This window comes from Sorex araneus, chromosome X (genome assembly GCF_027595985.1).
Source record: "Sorex araneus isolate mSorAra2 chromosome X, mSorAra2.pri, whole genome shotgun sequence".
In the NCBI taxonomy this organism is placed as follows: domain Eukaryota; kingdom Metazoa; phylum Chordata; class Mammalia; order Eulipotyphla; family Soricidae; genus Sorex; species Sorex araneus.
The window spans coordinates 360,841,157-360,857,961 of NC_073313.1; the positions used below are offsets into that span (position 1 = coordinate 360,841,157).

The 16,805-nt window shown below is 60.3% G+C and overlaps 1 protein-coding gene across 1 annotated transcript in view; it reads left to right on the plus strand.

The window, feature by feature from the left end:
* The window catches only part of KCNK3 (potassium two pore domain channel subfamily K member 3), a 31,548-nt gene extending 15,386 nt beyond the window's left edge, over positions 1–16,162 (plus strand). The window contains exon 2 of the mRNA XM_055122734.1: positions 12,704–16,162. Within this exon, the coding sequence (XP_054978709.1) occupies positions 12,704–13,662 (959 nt within the window). The 3' untranslated portion in view covers positions 13,663–16,162. The remainder of the gene's footprint in view (positions 1–12,703) is intronic.
* Positions 16,163–16,805: the final 643 nt, after the last annotated feature.

Below are 16,805 nucleotides of genomic sequence, written 5' to 3' on the forward strand. Positions count from 1 at the left end.
AGCCGCCCCATCCATCAAGGTCCACTTCCTGGGGATCCGCCAGGGATCCTGGGCAAGGTGCACCCAAGGGCAGGGGGCCCACCTGTGTGCAAAACCTGCCAGAGAGTGGCTGGGGGCCAGGGAGATGGCAGGGGAGCAGCCCGGAGCTGTCCGTGAAGGTCAGAGATAACAGCAGTGGTGAGGGACGGTGTCCCCCACCTTGGAACAGAGGGGATGGGACAGTTGGCAGAGGGGGGAAGAGCAGGTCAGAGAGGGGTGAACCAGGCAGTGGACAGCTAGCTTCTGTGCTTAACCGCATGCCCACTCACCAGGATCTTGTGTATTTGGAGAGCTAAGGAGGGCTTGCATGGTGAGAGGCAGCCCAGAGCAGAGCTTAGAGCAGTTATAATAATATTGTTATGTTGTTACAATATTATTATGCTAGCCACTCCTGAGAGTTGCCCTAGGCCTGTGCTCTGTACTTTGCACCTTATAGTTCTGCCCTCCCACACCTGCCCCCACCTCTCCACCTTGCCTTTCCACCCCCTGGTCACCAGCCAGGAGACTTGAGGGGCAGCAGATAGGCCCAGGCCCGGGAGAATCAGCAGGCCTAGAGCCAGGGGCTGTGGGGAAGGGCCCAACCTCTCCAGGCTTCAGCCCCCCACCCCCAACGGTCTCAGAGACCTCCCCGACGTTAGGGGGCCCCCAAAGGTGCTGAAGATCCCACAGGAAAGCTCCCGGTTCCGTGGCTGGTTGCGTCCAGGTGAGCTGGAAGCCCAGCAGGGCCAGTCCACGGTGCGCATCTTGCAGAGCGCAGGACTGGGAACCGGGCCCCACCCTGCGGAGTGACGAGGGGCAGCTGGAGGTGCAGCACCTTCTCCCATCCGTGCCGGTGCTGGGGGATTCCAGGCGGGCAGGCACCGCCAGGCCGGGCTCGGAGGCCAGCAGTGAGCCCCCCCCCACGCTCCTGCCCTCCCCTCTCTGCGCCCTCACCTTGCGGCGCACTTCCCTTGCCCCCCTAACTGGCAGGGCACGCTCCACTTGGCCAGGTTTACACCCCGTAGCCCCCGTTCCCAGGAGAAGCAAGCTGATTGGCTCAGGCCAGCCCGCTCTCGGGTCACGTGTGATCCCGGGTCCAATCGGCTGTGGCCGAGCCAGGATCACGTGGCGCAGCAGCCGCCTGACCCGCCCTGCTCTGGCTGCTGGCAGTGGCCACCCGCCGCCCATCGTGGAGCCTGGCTCCCCGCTTTCCCCCACTTCTCTCGCCACCTCTCCCGCCCTGTTGCCTCATGGTCACCCTGCCCCGAGGAAAGACGCCATTCCGCCCCTGGCGCCTCCTTCCGGCACAATTGAGGGGAGGCAGGACACACGCACCCTGACTACGTGGTTTGCACGCGGCAGCGCTGACCAGGCCTCGCTGGACCGGCCTCTCCGCGCCCTCCACCCAGCCCGGGCCCAGCCGGCAGCCGGAAGCGCCTCCCTGGCAGGATGGGGGAGCAAAGCCCCGTCCGGCCCATTGCCAGCTGCCTGGAGCAGCGGTGGGCAGCGCAGCTTGCCTGCCTGAGCCTCTGCCTCCTTGCCAGAGCAGAGCCGCCCGGCTGCCTTGCTGGTCACGCTGGGGCCCGGGAGCCCGTAGGAGGCCATCGGGGAGATCGATGGACTTGCCGTGGTGGGGGGAGGCCGAGAGAGCAGGCACAGCTGCCTTCCTGGAGGCCAGGAGACAGACCCCACCAGGGGCCCGGCCGCCCGACGGGACGAGGGGGTGGGGGTGTGCAGGCTTGTGACCCCGCTGCTGTGCGGAGCTGAGGGGGGCGGGAAAGGCAATGCCAGCCAGGAGGGCAGCGCGGGGGCGGGAGGCAGGCAGACCTTCACAGGCGGTCTGTGAACGAACGTTGGCGTTTTCTTGAGTAAATAGAGAAAGTCTAAATATACGGAGGGGGGCGGAGCGAGGAGCGTCCCGGCGCGGTGCCCTCTGTCCCACTGCCGGTGCCAGCAGGCCGCGCTCTGAGCAGTAGCCAGGTGTTCCCACGCAGCTGGGCCCCGCGTCAGTCATCCTGAGCCCGGGTAGCCGAAAACACCCCGCACGGCTGCAGGGCGGGTGGGTGGCCCCCTACCCCTGCCCTGCCCCCCATCTGGCACAGACTCAGCTCCTGCTGCAGCGGGCCGTGCCTAGGCCGCTCTGTGCCACAAGGAAGGACCAGAACACAGCCTAGGGCGCCAGAGACAGTACAAGGTCTAAGAGCTTGCCTTGCGCGCGGCCACACCCAGTTTGGTCCCCTGCACTCACAGCATCCTGAGCACAGGGCCAGGAATAACCTCAGAGCCCACCTAGGGCCTGGCAGGAGGGAGCAAGTGAACATTTGCTGTATGTGAGCCACGTGGAGAGGGGCCTTCGCCGTTTCCCGTTGCTGCATTCTCCTGTGCTCTGGAGCTCAGCCAGGGGCCCCCAGACTCATCCTATCCTCTGGACCTCCCCAGGGACCGCCCCTCCCAAGGCTGGCTCTGAGCCCCCTGCCCTCCCCCACCTCCCGCACCTGTGGCCAGCCTGGTCTTGCTGTTGCCTACCCAGCTCAGGCCTGGAGACTCCTCCTCTGGGGCCAGGTGCTCCCGGCCTGTTGGGAGAATCTGGCAGGTAGGGCGCTCTTATTTGGAGTCTCTGCCCATCTGTCATCCCCCTGAACCTCCTAAGAGGAGTCCTTTCCAAGGCCCCACTCCGAGGAGTCATGGCCTGACCCCCGTTCCCTGTCTGGGGACCCTGGAGGTCACTGAGAAGCAGAACAGGGAGCTAGCTAGGTAGGCCTGGCTCTGCCACTCACCCCCCATGCCTCCATGCCCTGCTGGCCAGCCAGGGTGCCTCTCTCAGATCACCTAACCACAGCGTGCCCACCTCCTCCTGTACTGCCACACAGCCCTGGTTTTCCCACATGTAGACAGGGGTCCTCCTCACTCACCAAATGGCTGTGAAGACTCAGTGAAATCAGGGAGTTCAGAGCCCTGAGTGCCGGCTGGCTCTCGGGGGCAGGAATGGGGGCTTCTGCGCAAGGGTGGTGCTGCTCACAGCCACAGCCCCCAGCTACCAGGACACCAGGACAGTTGTCACTGCCACCAGCCTGTGCTTCAGACCCAAGCGGTCACACTAGCCTCATCCCCAAGGACCTCAGTCGAGGGTCTGCTGAGGAGAAGGAGGAGGAAGGAGAATAGGGAGAGGGGGAGGAAGAAGAGGAGGAGGAGGAAGGCAGCACATGAGAAGCCAAAGGAAGCCAAGACTAGGGCTGGAGAGCTTCTGCCTTGTATGTATGAGACCCTGGGTTTGATCCCCAGAACACATACATATGCACATATGCATGCATACACATACATACACACATACATGCATACATATACACACATGCATTCACATGCGCACACACAGCAATACTCAAGTCTGCAGGAGACTGGTCTCCAGGGCCAGATGTGAGAAGGGGTTTGGGACCCCCTGGGGGCTCAATAGTGAGCAGGACCAGAGTGTTCCCCCGAGTGCTCCAGGAGACTGAGACAGGAGCACATGTGTGCCTCAGCATACAGTGCTGTGATGTGTGGGCCAGTGGGCCGAGGCTCAGTGAGGGGTATCAGAACTCTCTGCCCAGCAGCCCAGCTTGGCGCCCCCTGCCAAGGAGCTCCAAGGTTCACCCTCACAGCCTGTTTAGTGCCCTTGGGGCAGCTCAGCAAAGGCCTCTGGCCTCATGTGGACCCCCATGCAGGCCCATTGCTTTGGAGACCGACCACCCCTCAGAATTACCACTTTCTGTCAGCCCAGATGTCACTGGCCTTCAGAATGCCTCCGCAGTGGCCAGAGTGCTAGGACAGTGAGGAGGGCACTTGCCGTGCATGTGGTCAACCCTCGTTTGATCCCCGGCACCCATATGGTCCCCTGAGCCCTGCCAGAAGTGATCCCTGAGCACAGAGCCAGGGGTAAGCCCTGAGCACCACCAGGTGTGGCCCCAAACCAAAAGAATCTCTTTAGCCTCTTCTGTTCCCTGAAGAGGAAGCGTAGACCCAGAGCAGGGCAGACCTGGCTAGCACCCACCCAGATTCTCTGCGCACCCATCACACTCCCCAGTCCTGGGGCAGCTAAGCAGACTGCACGGAGAAGTGTCTTTGAAGCTCCATTTTGGTTCTTGTATTTATGGCCTGAGAGAATAACACCTTAGGTGGCCCTGAGCCTGAGTCTCCACATCTGTAGAATGGGAAGAATAGCAACAACACAGGATAGCTGTGTAAACTCCAACTATAAAGTGTGTAAAAGTTGCTCTATGAAGGGCCCAGAAGGGTAAGACAGCAGGAAAGTTCTAGCCTTGCAAGCAGCTGACCTGAGTTCAATCCCTGGTACCCCATATGGTCCTCCAAGCCCTGCCAGGGGTGATCCCTGAGTGTTGCGCCCTGAGCACCAGTAGATATGGCCCAAAACCAAATTTTTTTCTCTGTAAATGACCAAGTCTCACACACATAAAACACTCAAAATTGCTGTTATTCTCAAACCCTGAGTGTCCTGCATGTGTTCTGCTGAGTCAACGGGTTAACTGTTTGAAGAATGGTCTCAAGATGACCAAAGAGCTCGGGAGCAGTGATTTGTTTGGTGGATGGGATCAGGAAAGGCTTCCCAGAGGAGGTGACCTTTGAGGTGAGCTTTGCTGACCCAAACAAAGCCCAATCAGGCAGTAAAGAGAACAGGAACTGTGTCCAGAAATGTGACAGTACAGCCACAGTCCTGCAAGGAGCTGCAGGTTCCAATCCCACTGCAGATCTGGCTCCACACCCTGCTCAAGACCCACCCTTTCCACGGGGTGTGAGCTTGGCACAACAGGCAGGGATCATCTCATCTAACCTCCAGTTTCAAGGTAGGTGCACTAGCTCAGGGAGCTGGTCTGCCGCAATAAGGGCCCTATGGCAGGGGCTGAGTTTGGCCCCCTGCTTGCTGTGATAAATAAAGTTTTATTGAAACACAGCCATGCGGTTTATTTACATAGTCTCTCTGGCTGTGTTCTTACTCTCAAAGCACAGCTGAGGAGTTTCAAGAGTCCACTTGGCCAGGGAAGACTAAAATATTTACTATGTGGTCCCTTAGAGAAACAAGTTGTCAACTCCTGCCACAGAGCAAGGTAGGGGCAGGGATAAGATGGGAGCCAGGTGGGGGCTCTTTCATTCCTGGGCTCCTCTGCCCCACGGGACCCTATTGCTGGCATCACGGCCCGCATGGTAAGATTTCAGGCTGCCAGGCTTCAGGACCTGGGTGCAGCCAGCAGGGAGTCACCGGATGCAGCAGGGACACTCGTAGGAGCAGCCAGTCCCCTAGGGGGGAATCTGTGGCTGCTTCTCCTCCCCCGGGCAAAGTGGGAAGAGCCAGAGCATGTGAGGGAAGGACCCAGGCAGCCAGAGGCTGGAGTGGCAGATGCGGTGTTTCGACACGCGTGGGAGGGGAGGTGGGCACCTCTAGCCACCAGTGGGGGGCCAAGTCCACTTCAAAACTGTGAGATTCCTCTGTCCACGCCAAGCAGCCCCTGGTGGGCTCACTCCATGAACCCCCGCTAGATCCATCTGCTAGAAGTCCTGTGTTCCCAGGTGCCCTGCTCAGCTGGTCAGAGGACACGGATTGCTCAGGCCAGGGAAAGGTCATTCCCCTTTCCAGGCCGGTGTGTCATGAGACCTGCCCCATCTAAGTCTCCCTGTTGTCCACCCCATCCAGTGCCCAGGCTTGCCTTGAGCCACTGTCCCAGCTGCCTGCCAGGAGCTATTCTAGGTGTGGGGGACACAGTGATAATAAGGGGCAGAAATCCCAGGGCTATGGGGCCGTAGCAATAGTACAGCAGGTCAGGCATGTGCCTTGCACTAAATGGATCCAGGTTCAATCCCCAGCACCACACATGGTCCCCTGAGCACCGCCAGGACAAATTCCTAGCACGGAGCCAGTATCTCTCTCTCTCTCTCTCTCTCTCTCTCTCTCTCTCTCTCTCTCTCTCTCTCTCTCTCTCTCTCTCTCTCTCTCTCTCTCTCTCTCTCTCTCTCTCTCAATCCTGTGGCTAGGATGGTGGCTGGAGTGAGCACTTCCTAAATGGGAGGACTTTCAACCCCTGGCACTGCGTGGCCCTCATACTGACCTCTGAGCACCAGGAGTGGCCCCTAAGCCCCACTGGGTACAGCCCAAAAGCAAAAGCGCAGGAAGAGACAAACAGATCCCTGCGCCCGTAGAGCTTATGGTCAAACCCCAAACGCAGGAGCATCTCACCAGGCTGTTGGCTCCTTCCTGTTCCTGGCCCATCCCTGCGTCCCTCTCTCCTCAGGAAGGGACTCTAGGCCTGACCCCTTAACCACAGCACCCAGCAAGGACCACCCAATGGGTCCCTGTCCCCACTGCCCTGCCCCTCCCCACCACGGCAAGTCCGGACCACCGATAGGAGCATGGCCCTCCGTCACCAGGAATTCTCAGGGGCTCCCGGCTGCCTTCAGCTTGAGATGTAACCTCCAAGCCCCCTCTCCTCGCCTCCTCACCCTGACCCTAGCCCCCAGAACGAACCCCACCAGTCAGTGAAGCTTCAGGCCCAAGGAAGCAGGAATAAATTTCCTCCTCGCTCGGTTTATCCTATCCATCACTTTCTGCGTGTTGAAGTCATCGATTTTTGTCGAAAATACTAGGTCATGTGAAAATAACATTTGAGTCCGCCAGGCGCCCATGAGCCAAAGCCAAACTTTCCAGACGTAGAGCGAGGTGCTTCCAGCTCTCGGTTCTCTCGCAGCACGAATAGACACACTTCCAGCCGGTGTCACCATGGTAGGGGTCCCCTTACGCCCACAGGGCTGTACCTCACCATTTCAATTTCACTTTCAATGGTGATTTCTGTGCAATTGGGAGACTCCTCAAGGCCAATTCTTCAGGCTCAGAGAGAGCCTGAGAGGTCAAGGGGCTGATCAGATCAGAGGCGCAAGTTCGATCCCCAGCCCTGCCTGGCCTGCCTCCCCGAGCACCACCAGGGAACAACCGCTGAGCGCAGAGCCAGATGTGGCCAGAGCACCATCAGGAGTGCTCCTCAAACAAACAAAAAAAAAAGACAGCACATCAATATCCCAGCATATAAATACACCTTGGGGTGGACATCTGGGGAGTGTCCAGCTTTCACAGTGCACGGGTGACTGTGGGTCTCCCTGAATCTCGGCTTCATCTCCGTGACCATCCAGCAGAGGCCGAGTAACAGCACTGCAAACTCACAGGGAGCCTGGGCCTGAGGGTGCCCGTGCTGCCTCCTGCCTGAGGAGGCTGGCAGCCCCTCCCCCCACCCTCCCCTAAGTAGACATCACGTGTCTCAGCTCTGTTCTCTGCATGTAGCATCTCACACCCTGCATTTCCCTCCCATCCTTCAGGGCCCTTGGCACATGCTCCCTCCTCCGTGAAGCCCTTCTGCAGGGAGAACCCACCTGCAGTTCTCCACCGAGAGGCTGCCTTACGCCCCTCTTCCATTCTTCCTAAACCTTTGCACCCCCTGCCACACAGTTGAACACATTTGACCAGCAACTCTTCCTCTAGGCTTTTCGCTGTGTGTCCCATGAGAGAGCCCATCTCGCTCCCTCCCACTTGGACAGTGCTCAGAGTTCAAGTTCAAAGCTGGCGGCTAGAACACGTGGGTCTACTGCTCCTGACCTCATGTCCACTTTCAAGTCCAGCCGCACCTCAGGCTTGCCCTTGATGTGGAGGACATTTCTGTTCGTGCTTTTTTGTTTGGTTAACTTTGTTTGGGGCTCACCCAGCGGTGCTCAGGGCTTACTCTTGGCTCTGTGCTCAGAAACTGCACTAGTGTTTGCTCAGGGAGGATCTGGGGATCGACCCAGGGTCAGCCACGTGCAAGGCAAGTGCCTTGACACCTGTACTCTCACGCTGGTCCCTGGAGGAAGTTTGACCGGAATTTAGTCCTCCAGAACAGATGTCTGGATGCGCCCTTGGTGTGAGGGTCAGAAGGGTCTGGGATGCTTTCCCCAGGTGTTGCCGCCGATGCTGCGCTCTGGCTGGGGGCTGCTCCCTGTACCGCTAGAGGCCCCTTGACCCACTCCAGAATGAGCGAATTGAACTACTCAGCGTCTCCCTCCCCGGCACTGCTGGATCCTGCAGCTCCTTGTCCCAGAGCCTCGGGGTTCCTTGGAGGGCCCCAGTGCAGCGCTGGCCTCGGGGCGAGGCCGGAGGGAGCTGGCCAGGGAGCAGGCCTGGCTCGGGGCCAGGCTGTGTCTGCAAACACTGACCTTGGCTGCTGCTGGATTTTCCATGACACCAGCACCCTCCCCCTCGGCTCCCCCTAATCCCATGTGGGCCCAGGGAACGTGGGGGATGGGAGGACCCAGAATGGGAGTAACGGGTGGGAGGGCTAGGGGAGGAGGCGCGCAGGGCCAGGGCAGTCCGCTGGGGAGGGGGCAGAGGCTTTGGAAAGGGGCAGGGACGGGGCCACTCAGAGGCTCTGCCCTCCCTCCGGGGACAGTGATCAGGGCCCAGGGGACAAACTCCACACCCAGCACCAGCCCTGCCCCCTGCTGCCCCACCCCCGATCCAGGGTCGCCAAGGCCCTGAACGCTCCCAGGCTTGCTCCGGCCCTGGCCAGGCCCGAGCAGGGGGCATTGCCTCCGGGGCCCAGAAGGGGCCAGGGAGGGCAGGTGGTCTGGACCCCCAAAGGCCTTCTTGCCGGGCCTTATGTCAGGCCAGCCTCAAGGAGCTGGGCCCCAGGACCCCCCTTGGAGACCAGCGCCCCAAGGCCTGCTGGAGCCTCAGCCTGGGCTCATTCCCCACATCGCCCTGCTCCCTCCCTCCTGCCAGCGCTGCACCCACCTTTCACACCCCAGCTTCCCTGAGGTAGTAACTCAGGCTCCTGGAAGGAGCTTTTTGAGGCGCCCCCTGGGTGAGGCCGGACTGCCCTCTGCAGGCAGCAGGTGAGCCCCAGGCTCCTTTTGGGGTGACTGTGTCATTCCCTTCCCCTTGGGCTGCCCCACCGGGCTGATGCGGTACCCCAAGGCCAAGCCCCTTCCCCATGTCTCAATTTGCAAGTGCCCATCTGGGCCCCAAGCCAGCAGCCTCTGGGCGCCTCCGACCCCAGGTCCGCTGTGCCAGGGTCGCTGGGAGAGAACATGGGGGCGGGCAGAGGTGGAGTGAGCACTGTTTACACTAGATAACCGGGCAGCGGGGAAGCAGGAAATGGGCTTCAGCCAGGCACCGCCAAGGGCTTTGTGTTTCTAACCTATGGCAGGCGGGGAGGACACGTGACCACCGAGGTCACAGCAGTTCTAGGAGGTGAATCTCAGAGGTTCGACTGGGCAGAGGAACGTTTCCCAAAGTGTGTTCCAAGGGTCACCCACCGAGCACTAGGCCACGAGAAAGCGTCCCAAGGGTAGTGAGTGAGGAAACTGAGTCGTCCCCCGACTCAGGCTGCAGCTCTCCCCCTCCACAGCTGACAACAGATCCCACTAAAGTCAACCCCCGTACACTTGAACTCCACCTGGCAACCCTTGCCCTCGCCCAATGAGAACCAACAGCCCCTGCCATGGGCCTTCCAGGAAGTGCACTCTGGGGAGCCCCAGTTACGGGACGCCGAGGGCCAAGGGGCTTTAGAGTCTCATCCTGATCTTCCCCCCAAATAAGGAGCTGCTACTTGGTCCCCACGTGTGAGTGTTTGAGGTCTACTGGCTCACTGAACCCCCCAGCTGGGCTCGGTGGAGGAGAGCAGTGCAATTCCCACATCACAGAGAAGGAAACTAAGGCTCAGGAGATGAGCTAGGTATCCTCATTTCCACCAGGAAGCCAGAGGTTCCTTCCTCTCTGCTCTCGGGACTGACAAGGCATCACAAAAGCAACACTCGGTCTCAGCTCCGTGTCCCTCGCCCCCCAGAATTCTGATCAGCAGGTGTGGGCAACCGCTTCCTGGGCAAATGACACACAGGAACCATGTGTCCAGCGTTCACACCAAGGAGGGGCTACCCTGCACTCATCGGCTCTTCAGACTCCACGGGTGAAATGCTCCAGAGGGCAGGGCCAGGGCGACAGCTCGGAGATGGGAAGCGTGTGTACTGCAGGCTCAAGGCTCCCAGCCCTAGCCCCAGCGCCACACTTCCAAGCCCCTAGCACTGTTGGATATAGCTCAGGTGGTCCCTAGCACCACTGGACTGAGTAACACACCCGGGGTGCCCCCTAAGCCCTCACCATGGCTGGGAAGGCCCCCTAAGACAAACAAGCCGATGGGCTCGCTTTGGCAGCGCATCTACTGAAAACCAACAAGCAAGAACCTTTCAGAGTTTAAACTGTGAAGTGGAGGGGGCTGGAGCGATAGCACAGTGGGTAGGGCGTTTGCCTTGCACACGGCCAACCAGGGTTTGAATCCCAGCATCCAATATGGTCTCCTGAGCACCGCCAGGAATAATTCCTGAGTGCAGAGCCAGGAGTAACCCCTGAGCATCGCCGGATGTGACCCAAAAAGAAAAAAAAAAAAACTGTGAAGGGGAAGGCAGCAGGGTGAAAAGCCTGGAACCTTCCACAGGCCAGAACTTCCGCCCAGGCCCCCAGCATGAGAGATGAGTAGAAAAGAGACCCAGAGTGGAAAGGGCCTTGCCAGGCCGCCTCCTCCTAGCCCCGCACTCCTTCCAGCCAAGGCTGTGGCTGACGGGGTCAGGGGTCAGAGGCCAGGCACACAGATGACTGGCACATGAGGGCAGCAGGAGCAGGCCTCTGAGTCCTTCCCAAGGCTGTGTGCTGGGAGCGGAAGGGACAGGCCAGAAGGAGAAGCCAGGGAGAGGCACGGCCAGCACCCCACGCTCTGGATTTCCCGGGTGCTGGAGCGACCCAGCCACCCTGCACAAGCCCTGCTGGGCATGGGGGAGCTTGAGTCGGGGTGCTGGCTCTGTCGTTCACTGGCTGTGTGGCCACAAGCAGGTTGCTTTCCCTCTCTGAGCCCCCCTTGCCTCCTTTCTGCTCTGAGAACCTTTGAGTGAGTCTGTGGTTGTATTAGTCACACCCCATCCGTGTATGCTGAGAGGCGGTGATAGGACTAGGCCTGAGCACCCAATCGAGGAAGACTCCTCAGAGCTTTCTGGGTGCCGGGCCCTTCCCCCAGCCCCAGCCACCGGGACAGGAAGGCATGGGCCCACCTTTGGCCCCACTGGTCCTCATAAACCCAAGCCGGATGTGGGCACAGGTCAGGACAGCAGGACAGGCGCTGTCAGGCCCCGCACTGTCCAGGGATGGCTTCCCTACCCCTGGCCCACTTGGCCAGGCGCCCACATCAGCAGGCTCTCTGACAACCTTGCCCTTGCCCAGAGACAAAAGAACAGCAGCTCTCCTCCCAGGGGCACCCTGCCTGGGCCTCAGTTTCCCTGCCTGGACACACTTTTCTGGCTCTCTTGGGTCAGACGGCCCCAGTGGCCTTGGCACTGCCCCCAGGCCCAGCCCCACTGCTTTCAGATGGAAGGACCACAAATTTTCAGCCAGTTCTGGGAGTGAGTTTTAAAAAGTGCTGGAGAAAGTTTGAGTGGTGGCGGGAAATTTCAAATAATAATGGTGGGACTGGTGTCGAAATATTGAATGTAATCAAAGTAGAGAGAAGAGTACTGTGGAAATTGTCTACCACACAGACAGGGGAAGGGGTGGGATGTGGGGGGTGGGGGTGGATACTGGGGACTTTGGTGGTGGGAAGTGTGCACTGGTGAAGGGATGGGTGTTTGATCATTGTATGACCGAAACTCAAACATGAACGCTTTGTAACTGTATCTCTCGTGGTGATTCAATTAAAAAAGGTGATTCAACTAAAAAATAAAAGTGCTGTCGAGAGAGCTTAGTCAGCTGAGCATGTGCTTCACATGCAGGAGCCCAGGCTCAATCCCTGGTACAATGTGGTCCCTCAAGTAACCTGAGGTAGCACCCCCTGAGCATTGCTGGGTGTGCCCCCGCCATCCAATGTGTCTATAGAATCAGACGTAAGCCTGTGGTAAGAAGTGAGGTAGGACTTGAGGCATTCGTCCCCAAAGGTAGGCTGGCAGCCTGGCAGTGCCCAGTTTAGAGCCAGGAAAAATAAACAAACTTACAGGGCCCAGTGCAGGCTTGTCTGATGGCGGCTGGGTTTGATCCCTGGAGCCACTTGCGGTGAGTAAGCTGAGGGTGGCTCCCACCCGCAAGGCGGGGCAATCAGAGACAGTTATGTTAGTTTGGGGCTCTAACATCCAAGGAATGCAAATAGAGCATCTGACCAGTTTTGAACTTATTTTTTAGAATTTAATCCTATCACCCCCTTCAGATCCTATTCCGAATACATTGTATCCACCATTTGAACTACAGTTCATTAGCCAGTTTTCCTACGGGGCCTAATTTTGTCCGATTTAGAATAACAATACCTTCTTTGAAGAATTTTCAATATGAACATTACTATTCTCTTGATAGGCGGGTGAGAAGTATAGGGGCTGGGGCTGGAGGGATAGCACAGCGGGGAGGGCATTTGCCTTGCACGAGGTCGACCCGGGTTCGATTCCCAGTATCCCTTAGGGTGCCCCGAGCACCGCCGGGAGTAATTCCTGAGTGCAGAGCCAGGAGTAACCCCTGAGCATCGCCGGGAGTGACCCATAAAGAAAAAAATAAAAAGTGGGGGGGGGGGGCCACAGGGGCAGGTCTCCGGGAAGGCCACGCCCCTGTAACTGACCAGCTCGCCTCTCGCCCCGCCCCACCCCTGTCCCGCAGGCTACGGCCACGCTGCGCCCAGCACGGATGGCGGCAAGGTGTTCTGCATGTTCTACGCGCTGCTGGGCATCCCGCTCACGCTCGTCATGTTCCAGAGCCTGGGCGAGCGCATCAACACCTTCGTGAAGTACCTGCTGCACCGCGCCAAGCGCGGGCTGGGCATGCGGCGCGCCGACGTGTCCATGGCCAACATGGTGCTCATCGGCTTCTTCTCGTGCGTGAGCACGCTGTGCATCGGCGCCGCCGCCTTCTCCTACTACGAGCACTGGACCTTCTTCCAGGCCTACTACTACTGCTTCATCACGCTCACCACCATCGGCTTCGGCGACTACGTGGCGCTGCAGAAGGACCAGGCGCTGCAGACGCAGCCGCAGTACGTGGCCTTCAGTTTCGTCTACATCCTCACGGGCCTCACGGTCATCGGCGCCTTCCTCAACCTCGTGGTGCTGCGCTTCATGACCATGAACGCCGAGGACGAGAAGCGCGACGCCGAGCACCGCGCGCTGCTCACGCGCAACGGGCAGGCGGGCGGCGCGGGCGGCGCGGGCGGCGGCGGCGGCTGCGGCGGGGCCGGGCTGGGCGCGGGCGCGCTGGGCAGCGCGGGCAGCGCGCACACCACCGACACCGCCTCGTCCACGGCGGCCGCGGCGGCGGGCGGCGGCTTCCGCAACGTCTACGCCGAGGTGCTGCACTTCCAGTCCATGTGCTCGTGCCTGTGGTACAAGAGCCGCGAGAAGCTGCAGTACTCCATCCCCATGATCATCCCGCGGGACCTGTCCACGTCCGACACGTGCGTGGAGCAGAGCCACTCGTCCCCGGGAGGCGGCCGCTACAGCGACACGCCCTCGCGCCGCTGCCTGTGCAGCGGGGCGCCGCGCTCGGCCATCAGCTCGGTGTCCACGGGCCTGCACAGCCTGTCCACCTTCCGCGGGCTCATGAAACGCCGCAGCTCCGTGTGATGGGCGCGCGGGGCCCCGGGCGCCGGGGGGCGAGCGCAGGGCGCGATGTGGCGAGGGGGCACCCATCCCCTCCTGCTCGCCCTCCGTCCCCCATCTCCGACTGTGCCTGCTCGCACCAGCCGGCAGGAGCCCGGGCTCTGAAGACCCCAGGAGCCCCCATCCTTGCCCTGCGAAGTCCAAGAAATGTGAAATTTGCGGGGGGCAGCGAGGGGGAAAGGGTGGAAGGCGGGAGCTGGGAGCCTCCCATCCCTTTGGAAACCGAAGGAGCTCCCCAGTGCCCTGACGCCCTGCTGGTACCCAGACCTCCGCCCTCCCGTCTGCCCCCCGCCGGGAGGGGACTTGGTGTTCTGTGTGTGTTTGCGTCTCTATTTATACCTCTGTCCTGCCAGGTCTCCCCCTCCCAGCGCCAGCGCGTCCTCGTCCGGGTCACCCCGACTCTGTCCCTCTCCCGGTCTGCATTCCCTGCTGTCTCCCCTCTCCTGCTACCCTCCGTAGTGGTGTGCATGGCTTTGCAGTTATGGAAAAAGGGGGAAGCCCCCAGACCCCAGAAGTGACCCCAGAGGGCAGGCAGACAAGAGGGAGAGCCCACAAGCTGCAGCAGCCAGAGCTGGGGTGGGGGACAGTGGCCCACTAACCTGCAGGGTGGTCCTGCTGGCCAGCAGTGAGAGTTTACTAGCCCCCAATGATCTTTGTAGGGGTGGGGGAGAGGGGTCATCCAGCCTTCCAGACACTGCCCTTGGGAAGCAAACTGACCTGATCCTGACCCCTCCACCTTGTAGCTGCTGGCCATGACCCACTCTTCACACTCTAGAATGAATTTCAAGTTCTGATCATAGTGCTCTGCCTACTCACTCCTGTGAGTGCACACACACATATGCACACATGCACACACGTACACATATGCACACACATGTATGCATGCACACATGCACACTTTCACATATGCATACACATGCATGCACACATGCACATATGTGCATGCACACATGCATGTACACACTTGCACATGCATGCATACACACATGCATTACACACTTGCACACATGTGCATGTGTGCTTGCACACATGCAATCATGCACGCACATGCATACATACATGCACGCACATGCATACACACTCACGAGCACACATGTGAGCACATGCATGCATACACACATGCACTCGCATGCACACACATGTGAGCATACATGCATGCACACATACACACACACCAGTGAAGTCACAGGGCAGGGAGCTCCTGTCCCCGTGTGGCAGATGACAATGAGACCCTGGGATTGGAAAGTGACCTACCCAAGGTGACACAGAGCAAATGGCAAAGGGGAGCCGGAGGCCAGGCTGCCCCGTCCCATTCCTCGCCCCCGCACGTGAGGGCCGGCTCCAGCAACCCTGGCACGTGTGAACCATTAGAGTTGAAACCAGAAACCAGGCCAGGAATGGGGCCCAGCTTCTGTGCCACCTGGCCAGGAGGCAGGACCCTCAGCGGGTCCCCTCGAAGACTCCAGCAGGTCCCTGGGCCTGGCAGAGCTGCATCTCATGGAAAATGGGCCAGGAGACCCAGAGCTTGGGAGTGGGCCGGGCCGCCTCCCAGTGGCAGCAGGCAGGGCCTCCCAGAACCCCAAGGTGAGAGAGAAGTTAGGGCTGCCGCAGGGAAGGGCCCTCCCGGTGGGGGGCTCAGCCTGGCAAGCCCACTGCCCACCCCCCTGCACCCGAGATGCCCAAAGGGGCCGCAACAGTTTTGCCGGCAGAGCAAGAATTGGTATTCGAGACTACTCCCAGGGCTTGGGGGGCATTTCGCTCCTCAGCACAGCCTCTGATGCTGGTCCCTAGGCAGCTCCTTAGCTCTGCGGAGCCAGGCTAGTCCTGGCACCCAAGGAAGCAGGAGTGGTGGGTCCGCAGAGTGACCAGCTGCAGCCGCCCAGCCGGCCCTCTGTGCTCTGGCCACTGGGCAGCCCCTGGAGAGAACAGGTTCGCCCTGGCTCCTGAGGGAGCCCCACCCCGTGCGCAGGGCCTGGGGGCCACACGCCAAGGGGGGCTCGGGACCGAGGTGCCCTTGAGGTTGATATTAGGGGGTGAAGGGCAGTGTCCGCTGCCTGTGTCCTGCATGTGACCCTCCCCTCGAGGGGTCCTGTCGCGTCAGTCCCGAGGGAGCCACAACCAAAGCTGCGGGGAGATGCTGGGGAGAGAGGCCCGAGACCCCAGGCTGGACATGGCTGCACCCCGCTTCCGGCTCCGGCTGGGTCTGCCCTGGGGACCTGGAAGGCCCGTGTCGCCGCCCCCTGCCCCCGCCCACTGCAGGCAGCCTTTCTGCTTCCCCGATGCCTTATGCCTGGGCACACTGCCACAGAATATGCAATATGTGTGGGTGCCGTGCCCCCACGCCCACACCCCCACCCCGGGCAGCCCCTGGACCCCCAGGCAGTGGCTACTGCGGCCCCCGGTCAGCGCTCGCCTGTATCTGTCTTCACTCTGAGAATGGCGCCTAATAAATGCTGTCCATGGACACCCGGCTCGGACTCTGCTGCCTGGGGAGGGTGACGCTCTGGGGCAGGCCAGGGGGAGGGGCTCTCCTGCCTTACACGGGGCCCCCGAATGCAGGCTTCCTGGCGGTGGTGTCTGAGGGGTTCCCCCCGACCATGTGGGACCACTCCTGGGTGTTCCAAAGAGCTCAGTGCTCGGGACTGGGGCAGGGGCCACCAGGACCCCACCTGTGGGTGCTGTGGCAGGAAGTCATACGGGGCCGGAGTCTGAACTCGCACCCCCAACCCTGTCCCAATCCAGGCCCACACTCCACCCCTTTGATTCATAATCCCCAAGATCCACATTTATTCTGAGTCTTCCTGGAGCCCTTGAGAGAGCAAGATAAGACCCTAGAGAGAGTCAAGGGCATGGTCCAATCCATGCCCTTGAGTAAACTGACGCCCAGAGAGGGCAGGTGAGTCACCATGAGTCACACAGGCCTGGGTGGCTGGATAGAACCTGAACTACAGGTTCCAAGTCCAGTGCTCCCCCTCCTCACTTGGCCTTCGGGCTCCAAGTGGGCATAGCCCAGCTGGCACTGCTGCCTCTCTGCCCACCAGGAGCGGGTGCCCTTCGCCAGCCACTGTCCTCATCCGCCCCTGAGCCTGGTGGACACAAACAAAGGC